Source organism: Mobula birostris, chromosome 4 (genome assembly GCF_030028105.1).
Source record: "Mobula birostris isolate sMobBir1 chromosome 4, sMobBir1.hap1, whole genome shotgun sequence".
Lineage (NCBI taxonomy): Eukaryota > Metazoa > Chordata > Chondrichthyes > Myliobatiformes > Myliobatidae > Mobula > Mobula birostris.
Window position 1 is genome coordinate 144,306,380 of NC_092373.1, and position 18,507 is coordinate 144,324,886.

General features: G+C 41.1%; 1 protein-coding gene across 5 annotated transcripts in view; it reads right to left on the reverse strand.

Annotated features, from left to right (window-relative positions):
* il2 (interleukin 2) overlaps positions 1-18,507 on the reverse strand; it is a 108,075-nt gene that overhangs the window by 32,999 nt on the left and 56,569 nt on the right. For 3 of the 5 annotated variants that reach the window (XM_072254740.1, XM_072254741.1, XM_072254739.1), the window contains exon 2: positions 14,246-14,355. In XM_072254740.1, coding sequence (XP_072110841.1) covers positions 14,246-14,355 — 110 coding nt within the window. Of the gene's footprint in view, positions 1-14,245; positions 14,356-16,361; positions 16,476-18,507 lie in introns of all 5 variants that reach the window. The other 2 variants (XM_072254743.1, XM_072254744.1) reach the window with 1 other exon arrangement.

Below are 18,507 nucleotides of genomic sequence, written 5' to 3' on the forward strand. Positions count from 1 at the left end.
AATTCTCATCCGAATTATTAATATACATGACAAATAACAGATGATCTGGCACTATCCCTACACCACACCACTGCTTACAAGCCTCCAATCTGAGAAGCAACCCTGTGCTGGCACACTCTGACTCCTACCACCGAGCCAGTTCTGAACCCAATCGGCTAGCTTACTCTGGGTTCCAAATGCTCAAGATTCAATTTTATTTGCCATGTGTACATTGGAATGTACAGTGAAATGCATCATGTATGTTAACAACCAAAACACTTGAGGGTCTGCTGGGGGCAGCCCACAAGGGTCATGACACAGTCCAGCAACGCTCGGCAGAACAACACAGAACACAACAAAGAACAAAACAACAGCAGCAAAACAAGCTCCCTTCCTCCCACTCACCCACTGTGCTGTAACCACAGGACAAACCTACAGCCTCCGGCCTTCAATAGACTCCGACTTGGGACTGCACACACCAGACTAAAACCTCCCCAGCAGACGTGGAGAGATTTACAGACTCAGCTCCAGCAAATGGGCCTCGATTTCCAGACATCTGATTCAACACTCGGGCCTTGCCGCTTCCATCGACCACAGGACAAGTCGATCACTGAAAACTAGCTCTTGAACTTTCCGGTCCAGATGGGACCTGTGTAAAATGCTCCCTCAGTCGACATCTTCTGGCTAGATCATGAGACCATATGCTTCATTTCTTTTATGTCTTTTACGTTTGTTTTTCATCTTGGGTGTGATACCAGAACTGCTGGAGCTTGTGATTTGCTGCTTGGAGATTGTTTGGGTGTTCCAGCACTCTACAGTCTCAGAGAGGATTCCGGGAGTCAGGGGCAGCGTGTGTTAACCTCATGGCGGGCAGGCCGCAGGGTGGGGTGTGAGCTAATGTTTGACTCCATTTTGCCAATTAAAGTTTCCATTCTTTGCTGATTAAAGCAATGAGGGAGATTGAAACAGAGGCAAATGCAAAAGTTTGGAGATCCTTTGGGTGCTTCAGCACTCTGCAGTCTCCAGGAGAATTCCGGGAGACTGAAGCAGTGTGCTCAGACCTCATGACGGGCAGGGTGTGGGACAAGGGCGCGAGCTGATGTTTGACTCCATTTTGTCGACTGAAGCGACGAGGGAGTTTGAAGCATCGAGGTGAGTGTGGAGTGTGAGCACTGGCTGCCTGTCTTTTCATCACTCTGCTACTGGAGAGGGAAGAGCCACTGTGCCCAGAGAGTGTAGCCCAGGTTTTCTGTGTTTTAGATGTGGACTTGGGATTCCACACTTCTTTTTTTGGTCTTAAAGTTTTTTTTTTATATTCTGTGTTTTTCGCCCAATCTTTCTCATTTTCTTTGAGCGGGGAGGGGGATTTGGGGGTCGATGTTCCTGTTCCATTTTGTCTTTTTATTGTGCAGTTGCAGGGATTTGGGGATTGATGTGCCTGTCCAGGTTTTGTTCATTTTTGTGCGGGGGAGTGTGGGGAGCTGACAATCACGCTGCCTTTCTTTTCTTTCTTGGTTTCATAGCTACCCGGAGAAGAATTTCAGAGTTGTATACTTAGATCATAAATGAAACTTTGAACATTTAAACTCCAAATCTCTTGATGAGATCCCAAACACTAAGCGTCGAACTCCAGTCTCACCAATTCGTAAGCCAAGGGGCACATCGGACCTCGTTCCTCCTGCCCACAGAGAAATCTGACTCTGGAACCCACAGAGTGGGTGGAGGGGGGGTGCAGGAGTTGTCCACTTTGCCTACCTGGCATCGACTACACAAGTCCCATGTCCATGTCCCTGGTCTTTAAATGCAGAATGGAGATTTAGACTCCAGCCTGACCTCTAATACCCTCACATCCCCATCTCAAAACCATAACCTGACCCCCAATTCCCCTCAGTGTCCTTAAAACCATCCTTACAATCCTGAAAAACAAATTAAGTAAACAAATAAACCTGAGCTACGATGTGCAAATGTTTAGTCACTGTCCTCACAAATCCCCTTGTGAGCGCTTCAATAAACAAGTCATTCAAATTAGTGGGATAAGATTTCCCACACACAATGTCATCATAACAATCCCTAATCAGTCCTTATCTTTCCAAGTGCAAATAAATCCCATCTTTCAGAATCCCTCCCAGTAACTTTGCTACCAATGATGATGGGCTCACCAACTAGTAGTCTTTGGCTTAGCCCTGTTGTGCTTTTTAAAAAAGTTACAATTTTGGCCATTCTCTGATACCTCACCTGTGGCAAATGACGTTACAGGTGAAATTCTTCCATCAGGCCATCATGCTGGCACCATTGTATTTCTAAGCCATATTGACTATTCTGTGTATATCTTACTGTACATGTTATTTATTACAAATTACTATAATTTGCACATTGCAAATTAACATAAAGATTTTCACTCCTCATGTATGTGAAGGATGTAAGAAATAAAGTCAATACAATTCAGTTTTGTGGGTGATGCTTCAAACAATAAATACTTATTTATGATCTCACCCATTTCCTTTAGCACCACACATCAATTATTAAATTAACCCTTAAAAAGACCTCCTCTTTCCCTAGTTATCCTTTTAACATACTTACACAATCCTTTAAGATTCTTCTTTATCTTATCTGCCAGGGACATCTCAGGGCCTTCTCTGTGCTTTCGTAACTTCCTTTTCATGTCTACTGCTATATCCCTCATACATTTCAGGGGACTCACTTGATTCAAGCTGCCTTTTTCTGACATTTGCCTTGTTTTTCCTAACAAGACCCTCAATATCCCTTGACAACCAGGTTCCTTAATCCTGCCAACTTTCCCCATCATTCTTAGGAACACAATACCCCCGAACTCTTCCCCTCTGACATTTATAGCTTCCCACTTGCCAGATGTCTCTCTATCTGTAAACAGCCTCTTCCAATCAATTTTAAGAGATCCTCTTTGATTCCATCAAATTTAGTCTTCACCCAATTTACTCTGAGGGCTATCTATATATTACTTCAGAAATCCCAAGGGTGAACAAAGAAAAAACTCACTACTCTGATTTAAAGCTATTGCTCTTCCTCCCACACCTGCAGTGAAAACACATCCTCTAACTAATTCCAAAAAAAATCTGCTGAAGGAACCCGACAAGTCAAGCAGCGTCTGTCGAAGCAAAGAGATGATTGATTTTTTGGGTCAAGGCCCTCCATCAAACAGTAACCATCTCTTTACCTCCAGAGATACAGTTTGACCCACTGGGTTTTACCAGCAGTTTGATCTTCAGAGTTAGAATCAGGTTTGTTATCACCGGCATGTGACGTGAAGTTTGTTAACTTAGCAACAGCAGTTCAATGCAATACATAGTCTAGCAGAGAGGGAAAACAAAAATAATAATAATAAATAAAACAAAACCTAATAATAAATAAACAAGTAAATCAATTACGTGTCTTGAATAGATTATTTAAAAATGTGCAAAAATAGAAATACTGTATATTAGAAAAAGTGAGGTAGTGTCCAAGGATTCAATGTCCATTTAGGAATCGGATGGCAGAGGGGAAGAAGCTGTTCCTGAATCGCTGTGTGTGTGCCTTCAGGCTTCTGTATCTCCTCCCTGATGGTAACAGTGAGAAAAGGGCATGTCCTGGTAGCTGGAGGTCTTTAATAATGGACGCTGCCTTTCTGAGACACTGCTCCTTAACGATGTCTTGGGTACTTTGTAGGCTAGTGAATTTGTTCCAGATTCAAGTCTCTTGTGTCTCTCAAGATTCCCACTGACTAGTTTTTTCCAATAGTAAAATGATTGGCACTCAGAACTAAAGTCTAGCAGTCAGCTGGCTTCAATTATGCACTATCAGTAGCTGTAAAGATGCTGGAAGATTAAGGCTAATATTTACTGAGGGATTTAATCGTAAAACCCAATAGTTAATTATATTCACCTTGGGAATGAACTATAATAATTAGAATCATCCCAAAAGGGTAGTTAGTAAATGCTACTGGTGTAGTCCAAATGGAAAGCAAAAAAAAAATTGTGTTACAAGTATAATTTGGAAATCGCTTTTACATTTGATACATCTTTATACCTTCTCAACAAGAGCAGATGAAACAGGTTCTTGTTGAATCTAGGTGTACAAAATTGAGAGGTGGTGATTGGGTGGTTATTGAGAAACTCTTCCCGATGGCAGAAGAGTCTAAAACCTGAGGACATAGATTGAAGGGTAAAAGCTGTGATGCCAGGAAGGGGGTCGACGTGACGTTGCTCCCCCCCCCCAACTCAGCGGGTAAATGGAAGCTGGAAAACACTGCCCAAGCAAGACAGACTTCCACAAAATTTAAATACCCAGAGGAGGACTTGAATCACCAAAGTTTAGAAGATGGCGAAGCAAACGTTGATAAGTGGGATGAGGGTAGATGAGTACTTGAGGGTCAGTGTGGATCTGGTTGGCCAAAGGACCCATCTCATACGACTCTACAAATTAATATCGATCATTCTATTGCGAGATGCCACATCTATCCTTTTACTTCTTCCCTTCCCACCATCCAGGATCCACACACTCCTTCAAAGTGCAGCCACTGATCACTTGCTCTTTCTTAGCTAGCGCACTGCACTAGGTGTATTCTCCTCTACACTGGAGAAGCTGAACTCAAATCAGGTGACTGTTTTGCAGAGCACCGAAGGTCAAGTCACAGGAGTTTCCATGTTCCTGCCACTTTACACTCCTTACCACTCCTGCTCTGCCTTGCCAATCTATGCCCTCTTGTTCAGGTTGATCTTAAGTTTGTAGAAGATCCTCTCATTTTCCACCTGAATATGTCTCAGTCTTCCTCATTCGGTATTGAGCATCAACCAGATGAGCCTGCAATTATTCCCAAAGCAAACCTGTCCTTGCCCCATCAGGGATTTACCCCTTTGTCTACAATTTAAAATTATATTCCCTCTTTTCCAGTTCCGAAGAACGTCGTTGGAACTGTTCTTCTTCCCGTAAACTCTACCGGACCTGATGAGTATTTCCAATATTTTCTTTCATTTTAGATATCATGCACTTCAGCATACATCTTGTCAGAGTCAATTAAATGGAATTAAAGAATTGAACAATTCACAGCACAGAATCAGTATTGCATGTACTTCTGATCCTTCAATATATTACGATAAGTAGTGAACGATAAGTAGTGAAGGTTAAGAATTTTACAGTGTACTAAACGATAAAATAAAGTAAAACAAAGAGAGAAAGAAAATGAGATTAAGATTGTTAAACAAAAGAAAACAGAATATTAACTTTAAAATATACAACAATAAATAAAATTTGATGCCCTAATAATATTTCAAGCTTGTAATGTTAATTTTCAGAGAGATCTTTGGGGTAGTAACTAAAACTTTCCACACCTGCTTTTCAAAAAATGAATCACTTTCACTAGAGTGGTCAAGACCTTTTCCTTTCAGGGATACTTAGTGGCCATCTGTCAAGTACTCCAGCATCAAGACTTTCAAGTGTCAGAATACCATGATTATAGTTTGGGGCAGCTTTTTCGAATGGCAGTGCAACAGACAAACTTTAATTTCAAGATTTAACTGGTTACATGCAAATGATACAAGCTAATGTCCAATCAAATAGTGAAGTGTTTAACTTCCTATAACTCAGAGTAACGGTATTAGTTCCCTGAAGGTGGAATCTCATGTGGATAGGGTGGTGAAGAAAGCTTTTTGTATGCTGGCCTTTATTAATCAGAGTATTGAGTATAGGAGTTGGGATGTAATGTTGAAATTGTATAAGGCATTGATAAGGCCAAATTTGGAGTATTGTGTACAGTTCTGGTCACCGAATTATAGGAAAGATGTCAATAAGATTGAGAGAGTACAGAGGAGGTTTACTAAAATGTTGCCTGGGTTTCATCTCCTAAGTTACAGATAAAGGTGGAACAAGTTAGGTCTTTATTCTTTGGAGCGTAGAAGGTGGAGGGGGGACTTGACACAGGTGTTTAAAATTATGAGGGGGATTGATAGAGTTGACGTGGATAGTCTTTTTCCATTGAGAATGGGGGAGATTCAAACAAGAGGACATGAGTTGAGAGTTAAAGGGCAAAAGATTAGGGGTAACATGAGGGGGAACATCTTTACTCAGAGAGTGGTAGCTGTGTGGAACGAGCTTCCAGCAGAAGTGGTAGAGGCAGGTTCGCTGTTGTCATTTAAAGTTAAATTGGATAGCTGTATGGACAGGAAAGGAATGGAGGGTTATGGGCTGAGTGCAGGTCGGTGGGACTAGGTGAGAGTAAGAGTTCGGCACAGACTAGAAGGGCTGAGGTGGCCTGTTTCCATGCTGTAATTAAATGGTTATGGTTATATGGTTATTATGTAATTATCTTATTATACCCTGTGCTTAAGTTAGAACATACTTCTGAATACAATTAATAATGACATCATCATCCATCCCTTCTAACAATAGAAAGTTCCAGTCTTATAACGGTGTCTGCTAATTTATGCAAAATGCAATTTTTAGTAAATTTTACTTAGTGATTTTACTTAGTGCAAGGAAGAAATTTTAATTTTGTTTTGAAGTTACTGCAAGCACACAGTAACCAATACCAAACAAGAGAAAATCTGCAGATGCTGGAATCCAAGCAACACATACACACAGTGCTGGAGGAACTCATCAGGCTGGGCAACATCTATGGAAAAAGAGTATAGCCAACATTTCGGGCCAAGACTGCACTGATGACCCCTTCTTCTGTCTTCAACCTTCCTCCTCTTCCTGGACACCCTGCTCTGGTCTTCAGCCTGCTCTGGATCTTTTCATTACTAACTGCCAACGGGGCATCAACTATCTCAACTTCACCACTCCTCTGTCCAATTCCAACCTCACTTTTTCCAAATGCTCTGCTCGCCACTCTCTCTGCACTAATCCTAACCTCACCATCAAACCTGCAGATAAGGGGGGAGCTATAGTAGTCTGGCAGACTGAACTCTTCCTTGCGGAGGCCCAACAACCACTGTCAGACACCTCCTCTTACTTGCCCCTCAAAAAGGACCCCACAAAGGAGCACCAGGCCATCGTCTCCCACACCATCACCGACCTTATTAACTCTGGAGATCTCCCATCCACTGCCACCAACCTCATAGTTTCCTCGCCCCATACTTCCCGTTTCTCCTTCCTACCCAAGATTCATAACACTGTCCCGGTAGACCTATTGTTTCTGCTTGTTCCTGCCCCCCAAACTTATATCTGCAAACCTTGACTCAATTTAATTCCCTCTCACCTTACCACCTACATCTGTGCGCTGCTTCACATTCTCTTAATCTTTTCAAGGATTTCAGGTTCCCTGGTCCCAATCATCTTATTTTCACTATGGATATCCAGTCCCCATACACCTCTATCCCCCACCACGAAGGCCTCAAATCTCTCCACTTCTTTCTGGACACAGACCGAACCAGCTCCCTTCCACCACCAGTCTCTTCTGTCTGGCAGAACATCCTCGATCTCAATAATGTCTCCTTTGGCTCCTCCCACTTCCTTTAAGCAAAAGGCGTTGCCATGGGCACTCGCACGGGTCACAGCTATGCCTGTCCTTTTGTCCGCTACATGGAACAGTCTATGTTCCAAGTCTACACTGGTATCACTCCCCAACTTTTCCTATGTTACGCTGCTTCCGGCACCGATGCGAAGCTTGTTGACTTCGTAAACTTTGTCTTCAACTAACACCCTGCCCTCAAATTTACCTGGTTCTTTTCTGACACCTCCCTCCCCTTTCTCAATCTCTCTGTCTCCATCTTTGGAGACAGCTTATCTACTGATGTCTATTATAAACTCACTGACTCTCACAGCTACCTGGACTATACCTCTTCTCACTCTGCTACTTCTACAAACGCCACCCCCTTCTCTCAATTTCTCAGTCTCCACTGCATCTGCTGTCAGGATGAGGCTTTTTATTCCAGAACTAAGGAGATGTCCTCCTTCTTCAAAGAAACAGGCTTCCCTTCCTCCACCACCAAAGCTGCCCTTAACTTCATCTCGCATTTCGCGCACACGTGCCCTCACCCCATCGTCCTGCCACCCCATCAGGGATTGTAATGATTTTGTGTGATGATTCAAGTAGGAAAATAAAGGAGCTGAAAACAAAAACAGCAAAATAAACATTGTTAAATGCAATTACCCAACCACGTCTTAGTCAAAGTTATATTAACCTCAACACCAAGCCACATGAGACTTCAGAGCAGATGACTGAAAGGTTACTCAGACAAATTTTAAGGAGGAATAGGAATAGATTTTAAAGTGGAATGGGAGGTAGAAGTGGAAGGGTTTAGGTCTAGGCAAGTGAAGTCATGGCTGTAATTGTTGAAAGGGAGGAGAATGTTTTAAACTCACAGTTGATTAAGAGCCCAGATTAGAGGCTGGGAGGAATTACAGAAAGAAAGGGAAGGCAGCATGAAAGGATTGAGCATAAGGGAGTAAAACAAAAACAATCATTTTACCTAGATAATTGAGGTCTTTGAAATAGCTCCTAAAGAATTCAGTCTAACTCTCAGGTAGTGAAAATTCTATTCATTATTTCCTAAGCACTGCATGCTGATATTTTAAGAGCGCACTTCCGGTTGACAGGACTAGAGATGACATTAGACTCCTATCCTCTGTCCACTAGGATTTATTAGGCTACAGCACTGAAGCAGACTAGTTGTTCCTCATTGAACTAACTATCCCAATCTGCCTGCTCTCTACCTGGACTTCAAGAATGAATTTTAAGCTCAGGTACAATCTTCAGACACAAGGCACTGATCTGTTGCTTAATTCGTTAAGTGCACTCTAAAATTTTACTGGCAATAAGTTACTATTACATGACTCAGTTGTATTCCTTACATACCACTGAACTTAAAATCAGTTCTTTATCACATAGCTTCAGTGATTCCACGTTGTTACTGATCTTACAATCAAATTGACTATAACATTTTCTGAGACAAGCATGACCAAAAAAAAAAGAAAATGTTGAAAATAGGTATCATTTCAGCCAGCATCTGTGGTAAGAGCAACTGAATCAAAGTTCCATCCAGAAACAATAACTATGTTTCTCTTCCCACAGATGCCATCTGACCTGCTGACCATTTCTTACATTTTCTGATTTCATTTCAAAGTTACTGCATAGGAACTTCATTTTTGCTTTCGACAGGGAGGCTCAGGTACATAGGGACATTGGGGTTGTTTACAAGGTGGGAAAGATGACGAGGTAGAGAAAGAAAAAGCACCTCAGCAAAGAGCGAGGGAGCTCTAGAGCAGCAAGGAAGCTGTGAGGGATCCCAGAAACAGAAAAGGAATACAAAAATGGTGCAGGGAAGACATCAAGAAAAACAAAACAAGAAGAGGAATGTGGAAGACAAGATTTAGTAAAACATCTTTGTAAAGTCTGGAAAGAAATCAAAGCCGCTTGAGCAACTCACACAAAATGCTGGAGGAACTCAAGTCAAACAGCACCTATCGAAGGGAATAAACAGTCTATGTTTCAGGCTGAGACCCTTCATCAGGACTGGAAAGGAAGGGGGCTGAAGCCAGAATAAGGTGGGGAAAGGAAACCCTTCCTCCTGCTTAGAAACATAGCAAACCTACAGCACAATACAGGCCCTTTGGCCTACAAAGTTGTGCTGAACATGTCCCTACCTTAGAAATTACTAAGCTTACCCATAGCCTTCTATTTTTCTGAGCTCCATGTACCTATCCAAAAGTCTCTTAAAAAACCCTATCGTATCCACCTCCAACGCCGTTGCCAGCAGCCCATTCCACATACTCACCACTCTCTGCGTAAAAAACTTACCCCTAACATCTCTTTCTGTACCTACTCCCCAGCACCTTAAACCTGTGCCCTCTTGTGGCAGCCTTTCAGCCCTGGGAAAAAGCCTCTGACTATCCACACGATCAATGCCTCTCATCATCTTATACACCTCTATCAGTTCACCTCTCATCCTCCGTCGCTCCAAGGAGAAAAGGTAGAGTTCACTCAACCTGTTTTCATAGGGTATGTTATGTAAGGTATGTTTTCATAAGGATGTTCCCAATCCAGGCAACATCCTTGTAAATCTCCTCTGCACCCTTTCTATGGTTTCCGCACCCTTCTATAGTTTCCAGATCCTTCCTATAGTGAGGTGACTAGAACTGAGCACAGTACTCCAAGTGGGGTCTGACCAGAGTCCTATATAGCTGCAACATTACCTCTCGGCTCCTAAATTCAATTCCACAATTGATGAAGGCCAATGCATCATACGCCTTCTTAACCACAGAGTCAACCTGCGCGGCTGCTTTGAGCATCCTATGGACTCGGACCCCAAGATCCCTCTGATCCTCCACACTGCTAAGAGTCTTACCACTAATACTATATTCTGCCATCATATATGACCTACCAAACCTACACTTCACATGTATCTGGGTTGAACTCCATCTGCCACTTCTCAGCCCAGTTTTGCATCCTATCAATGTCCCGCTGTAACCTCTGACATTATCCACAACACCCCCAACCTTTGTGTCATCAGCAAACTTACTAACCCAACCCTCCACTTCCTCATCCTGGTCATTTATGAAAATCACGCAGAGTAAGGGTCCCATAACCGATCCCTGAGGCACACCACTGGTCACCGACCTCCACGCAGAATATGACCCATCTACAACAACTCTACCTTCTGTGGGCAAGCCAGTTCTGGATCCACAAAGCAATGTCCCCTTGGATCCCATGCCTCCTTACTTTCTCAATAAGCCTTGCATGGGGTACCTTATCAAATGCCTTGCTGAAATCCATATACACTACATCTACTGCTCTTCCTTCATCAATGTGTTTAGTCACATCCTCAAAAAATTCAATCAGGCTTGTAAGGCACGACCTGCCCTTGACGAAGTCATGCTGACTATTCCTAATCATATTATACCTCTCCAAATGTTCATAAATCCTGCCTCTCAGGATCTTCTCCATCAACTTACCAACCAATGAGGTAAGACTCACCGGCCTATAATTTCTTGGGCTATCTCGACTCCCTTTCTGGAATAAGGGAACAACATCCGCAACCCTCCAATCCTCCGGAACCTCGCCTGTCCCCATTGATGATGCAAAGATCATCGCCAGAGGCTCAACAATCTCCTCCCTCACCTCCCACAGTAGACTGGGGTACATCTCATCCGGTCCTGGAGACTTATCCAACTTGATGCTTTCCAAAAGCTCCAGCACATCCTCTTTCTTAATATCTACATGTTCAAGCCTTTCATTCTGCTGCAAGTCATCACTACAATCACCAAGATCCTTTTCCGTAGTGAATACTGAAGCAAGGTATTCATTAAGTACCCCTGCTATTTCCTCCGGTTCCATACACACTTTCCCACGGTCACACTTGATAGGTCCAATTCTTTCACGTCTTATCCTCTTGCTCTTCACATACTTGTAGAATGCCTTGGGGTTTTCCTTAACCCTGCCCGCCAAGGCCTTCTCATGCTTCTGCCTTCCTTTCCTGTCGTGATGGTCAGGCTCAGTCCAACCACTTATTCCTCTCCATAGACGCTGCCTGATTTGCTGAGTTACTCCAATTTTTTATGTGCTGCTCAAGATTTACAGCAACTGTAGAATCTTGTCCAAAAATACAATAGCTTGGAAACTGGTCACGAATTGACAAGCTATTTTATTTTACATAGATTGGCAGAAATTTTGTGAAAGATTGCTTTGCATTAAATTTGATAAGTTGCATCCTAATGTAGTTTCAATCTGGGAAAAAAAGTCAGCCTGAATTGTAGAGTTCATCAGCACCAAAATGACAACTGAAGGATGTCTTAAAAATTGTGCTTACTTCTCCTTGACAACCAGGTGAACGTACTAACTGCTCTGACATGATCAGAAAACAGGATTTATTTGATTTGCATGACATGAAAATTAAGTTTGCTATTTGTGAAGAACTTGGTGGAGGAACACTTCAGAGTTAAGCAACAGGAATATACTTGATCAAACTCCTGGACAAATCAAAGCGTTTATGCTTGGAATGGGAAAATCTGGCCAGCGTTTCAAGAGTCAGTGACATGCTTGGTGGATGGCACAATTCAAACAGGGCCTGGGTGACAGGGAATAGCAACTCTAGCCACCAGAAATATGGGCATAGCAATGACTCTGTTTGAACTCTGGCTATCAACTCCATGGTGAATTCCATAAAATCTGGGGGAAATCAAACCTCTTCAATTTCCAAACTTATTTAAAAGAAACTAAGTAATTGGAAATGTTATTTAATATGCACAACTGCCTCATGTCAAGGGTGTTAAGATTGGAACGGGTAGATCTGCAGCACCAAGCCTTTTTATTGCCAAATAAAACCCAAGGCTCCAAGAGGAGAATCCTTACTAACTTACTTAATGGTTTCCACCTCATCAACCAAACAGCATTGTTTCAAACTAAGATGGAATCTGTCTATCTACCAACAGCAGGGTTTGCTCTCTGCCTGGTAACTCCCAAGTGATACCTCACTTCCCTACTCTCCAGCTGATGTGCTTGGATGTTGTCATATCTTGCAGCCCCATTCTGTAGTGTCCCATTTCTGAAATCACAGACTAACTTCTGTAATCATGTGAGCAACAACCTCTGATCTTCACTGAGACACAAAGCAACTGAAATTAGTCACTGATCCATTTTCAGCCAGTCCAGAAGAATTGAATGACCATTGTGAAATTATTGACCTTTCCAATATCTCGTTACGTAGCAATTATTTTTGAAACTATGGCAGACAGCTATCATGTTTATTTGGTAGAATATTCATTTGTGACCTGGTTTTTTTCTCCCTTAAATCTTCACAAGTACCCTCCAGCCCAAAAGTTTCTCAATGCACTGAACGGGCTGGACAGTGGCATCAAGAAAGTCATAGTCATAGTCATACTCATAGTCATACTTTATTGATCCCAGGGGAAATTGGTTTTCGTTACAGTTGCACCATAAATAATTAAATAGTAATAAAACCATAAATAGTTAAATAGTAATATGTAAATTATGCCAGGAAATAAGTCCAGGACCAGCCTATTGGCTCAGGGTGTCTGACCCTCCAAGGGAGGAGTTGTAAAGTTTGATGGCCACAGGCAGGAATGACTTCCTATGACGCTCTGTGTTGCATCTGGGCAGAGCAGAGGCAAAAGCAACGTGGCATCAAGCATTTTGATGAGCTCAGTGACTTTTATGTTCGCTTTGATCTACAGAACATGGAGGCCCATTACAGCCCCCTACAACCCCTTGACTGCAGCCTCTGAAGACCTTGTGAGGGCATCCTTCAAGAGGGTGAATCCATGGAAAGCATTTGTCTTCTTTTGCACATTAGTTGTCATTCTTTATGTATAGTTTTTCATAAATTCTATTATATTTCTTTCTTTTCCTGTAAATACCTGCAAAAGTAAACGAACCTCAAGGTAGTATATGATAACATATACTGTACATACTTTGATAAAGTTGCTTTGACTTTGAAAGGCATAATTGAATCACAGATAATAACTCAAAACCACCTGCCACAGCAGTTGTGTTAATCCTGAAGCGTGCATTGGTAAAATCATACAAATTCTTCTTCAACTTTCACTACACTGTTCTGGATCTTGAATCTATAGTTCAAGTAATAATCTGATTTTTTTTAAATGCTAAGCTTTAGGAATGACGAGAACAAAGCGACCAGATTGCTGTGAGAACTTCCTGCTTCAGAAAAGGCAATCTGTCACATTACTTATTTAGTCTATTTGTGACTCCAAATGCACCAATGGTTGAGGATCCCTACCCCCCGACCCACAATGCCTTCCACCCTCTACCGTCAGGGTGCAGAAGTCTCAGGACTAGGCCTGCCAGACTGGGTAACAGCTTCTTCCCTCAGGCTGAGAGACTAATGAACATCCAGCCACCACCGAGGTCATGTTCACTAGGACAGTGAGATGTTTAATGTTTACAGTACTGTTCACCTGTGCTGTGCACCACATGCACTTTGAATTAACTCACTTGTGGTAATATTTTGTTTTATGTGCTGTGTGTGATATACGTGTTTTGTAGGATGCACTGTGGTCCAGAGGAACATTGCTTCATTCAGTTGTTTATATGTAGTCTTTGGAAGGGCCTAAAATATGATTTGCAGAGGACATTTGTTCAAAGTGCATTTAGATATAGACAATAAATGCTAGCTTTCCATTGATGCCTAGATTTTAAAAATTATGCTGTACAAGTTACTAAGTGGAACATAGGCTGCAGAAATTAAAAGTTGTTTAGTACAAGGCACAATAATGACCAGCTTTACATAACATTCTTTATACATTGCAACATAACAGATATCCATAAATACTAAGTTACCATAGTAACAGCAGGGAAATCCCAGTCTCAGTGTTAATGAATGTGAAAATATGGCAGTCCAAATTAAGGTGGTGGTAATAGTTGAAATAAATTCGTTTCACTTGCCTTCTCTGCAGAAAAAACAAAATAATACATATCAATTAATTTCTGCAAAAATATCATTGTTTTATTTCAACAGATGTTTAATACATTTCATTATTGCTCAAAAATTTCCACTTGGATAGTACTTTTGAAAAAGAAAATCAAAATTAAATATGAATACTCAATTTAAAATGTATCAAATAGTAAAATTATAATATATAACTATATGTAATGGCTTTACTATATCAATATCTTGCATGCAATATTGCTCTGCATTAAATATTAATATATTTGCATTCAAATTATATATATATAATAAAAACTTCAATAATTCTATCAACATTTTGATGCAAATCCAGAATTAGTCAAAATATGAGACATCAGCTCAACTAGAATTCAACTTGCCAGTTTCAGCTATTATTTTCGAATATCTTACATAGCACTGGCACAGGCATGCAGAACAGCTTATTTTAAGCATCTGTCATCTCCTGTAGTTTGAGGTCACAAAAGGCCTAACAGTATATAAACACAAAACTACAAGGCCCATTAAAAATGCTGTGTATTGTAGTCAGTGCTGGGCATTCAGATGCTTCTGTTCCAATGATTACCTTATCCATTTATAATGATTCTCCCTGCTTTGCTCCTTGTGAAAATTATAATGTTAGTACATTTGCCTCCAATCACTCATTGAATGCCTTGCTTTCTGAAGTCATACATATTGAAAATGATTTGTATATCTTGCAGCTCCCACTAAATGGTGTGATCATTCTTGCCTGATAGTGACTTATTACAGTGACTTATTACAAAGAGTTGAACTGCACATGTATGTAACGAGAGCTGTATAACTCATCTCCTTCTACCTTAGGCCACAAACTTATCAATCACCTCTACTGTGGACCACTTCTACAAAGACGGGATCCGTATGCTCCACGACCACTGGGCTAAGTGTGTACATGTAGGAGGAGACTATGTTGAAAAATAAATGAGCTAGGTTTTCTGAACTTGACTCCTTCTACCTTAGGCCACACACTTATCAATCGCTGCTCGTAATTATCCATTTTGTTAAAAATGTGAGGGCATAAGGAAAATTCAGTCTGAAGATAAAAATTTTCAAGTAACTTGAACCAAAATGCATTTTTACTGGATATGTCGAAAAATCACCCTGTAAACTTCATTCACTGACCAAAATGTCAACACTTCAAATTTTGATGACTCTTCTAACTACAAGCTTTACAAGTTTCTTTACAACTCCCCTTTATCAAAGTAAATTTACTAAGAAACCAGTACAACATGTTCAGCCCACACAGATCCCTAACTTTCCCAATGTTTCAGTGATCCAAAACTCTGTTCATACCCCTTCCCTATAGCATGCTCTTACTCCTGCGTATCAAGTGGTATTGAGAATAATTGGGATATCGCTACATTCAAGATCCTGCTTACTAATTAATTTCCTTCCTGCTTTTTGACTGTACAGAGTCAAAGGACAACTCATTCGTAAGGCCAGTGATGTTGTGGGGATGGAACTGGACTCTCTGACGGTGGTGTCTGAAAAGAGGATGCTGTCTAAGTTGCATGCCATCTTGGACAATGTCTTCCATCCACTACATAATGTACTGGGTGGGCACAGGAGTACATTCAGCCAGAGACTCATTCCACCGAGATGCAGCACAGAGCGTCATGGGAAGTCATTCCCGCCTGTGGCCATCAAACTTTACAACTCCTCCCTTGGAGGGTCAGACACTGTACTTATTTCATAATTTACTGGCATAATTTACATATTACTATTTAACTATTTATGGTTCTATTACTATTTATTATTTATGGTGCAACTGTAACAAAAACCAATTTCCCCCTGGGATCAATAAAGTATGACTATGACTATGACTATAACATTCTCTTTCTAAGTGTATCATTGGTACTAAAATGAACTATGACCTTGGTGGATCTTGTTCCTTCAAAATATTCCACAGTTAGTGACTTGCTTCATTCAGGCTCTCTAGTGAGGCAAAATACCAACCAAAAGCCACACACTTACCAACATTTGCTTATGTCTCTAACTCGATTCTGCAGTTCTCTCCAGCGAAACTATTAGAATCACAATTATGTTGGAAAATGGAGAATCCTGGATGCTCCCTCTTCTCCCCTCCTCCTATTGGGCAAAAGATATAAAACCCTGAAATTGCATCACCAGTCTCAAGGACAGCCCTGTCCCACTGCTACAGAACCCCTGAATGTCCTATAACAGTGGACGCTGACTTCTCAACCTACAGTTATTTCTTTAGGGAGACAGTACAGAACAGGACCTTCCAGCTCATTGAGCTACACCGCTCATCAACCCACCTATTTAACCCAAGCCTAACCACAGGACAATTTGCAATGACCCATTAACCTACCAATCAGTACATCTTTGGACTGTGGGAGGAAGGAAACTGGAGCACCCGGAGGAAACCCATGCATTCACAGGGAGGAAGCACAAGCACTATACAGATGGTGAACTGAACTCCGAACTCCGAACTCCAACACCCCAAACTGTAATAGTGCTACACTAACCGTCACGCTGCCATGGTAACATACTTGCACCTTACCATCTACCTGTGCTGCACTTTCTCTGTATTGTAGCACGTTAGTCCACACTGTTATTTGTTTTAACCTTGTACTAGCTCAAAGAACAGTTGTCATAAATTGATCTGTATGGATGAACTGCAAGACAAATTTTTCAATGTACTTCAGTCCATCTGACAATAATATCAATTTACCAGCTTATGTACCCAAAAAACCAGCACACTGACAAGCACTCACAGCCCACCTTAATATGATGCATTACTAGCATCATTTGAGCTAGCAATGTGCATGGAATTCAAAACTCTGGGTACTCTCTCTCACTCATAAGTCTGTTCAAGGGTTACACTGTCAATACAGCTCAAAACTCCTGTTCATACACCCTTTTTAGTTCCATGCTCACAGGCTCTGTGCTTGTATAATGTTACTCAGAACTACATCTGTCATAAACAAACTTTGTTTTTTTTCTGTGAGTGCCTCAGATGTCTCAGTCAAAAATCTAAATTGTAAGACACATAACACCCTCCTTACCATGATTACTAATTTGTAATTGTCTATCCAACCCAAGCTGCTGTTCTCGAGGCAGTCTTCCCCATCTCGTCCACGACCTGAAGACAATTCCCAACACCTTTGCCTCACTGACACATTTATTTCTCTTCCAACATCTTTCAACATTAGACCTAATTAGTAATAAATTTAAGATAATATTCTTTCCTGGTCCATTTGACTAGTGAGGCATGCATAAAGTGTAATGATGTAATCTTATAAACAGTATGCAAGAGAAGCCTTTAACTGTATCTTAGTACATGCGACAATAATGAACCAATACCAAATTTGTAGTACATTCTCATAGACTTAGCTGAATTCCCAAATGTTCCCATTCTGCAATCCCACCTTTGATTGTGCAAACCTCAGCTTAAATGATCACTCACTTACATGTGGCACTTATACTTCTATTGCAAAAACTTTGCCTTCATTTTTTCAATAAATGAGATAAGTGTGCACAGCGAGGGCATGTGTTGTTTCAGCTTTGTTCCAAACAACTGAATAAACTACTGTGACTATTACTTGTGATCAAAATTACATCAGTCTGTTGACACTAAGCAAAGCCATGGATAGATTGGTCCATTGCTGCCCCCACTTCATATGTCATCCCACCAGGATATGGTTTTCATTTCCATTAATTTTGTTCCAACTTCTTAGTCCATTGTTTGGTGCTAACATAATTTTTACAGCACTGCTTTGGATTTTGGTTTGCTGTTCTGATAGAATTAGTAGAGCCGTCCTAAATCGGAATGTCCTTAGTATATTATACACAATTTTCCTTGTCCTTTATATGTTACTCTCAAAAGGGTGATATCTGGCCTAGTTCACATGAGAAAGTTCTTTAAGTCTGCATTGAGAATCTAGCATAACGAAAGCAGGGCACATTATGACTGCACCTGCTGTTTCAGATACGTTCTTAGTAATAATCTATTCTCCTCCACAGCATTATGATTTCCAAACTACACATTACCTTATTTGACAGCTATCACCTGCATTTCTGCCTAGAATAACTTCATTGACTAAGGGTTATTAAGGCTACCATTTATACAAATCCATTGTAGCTATTTGCACTTCCT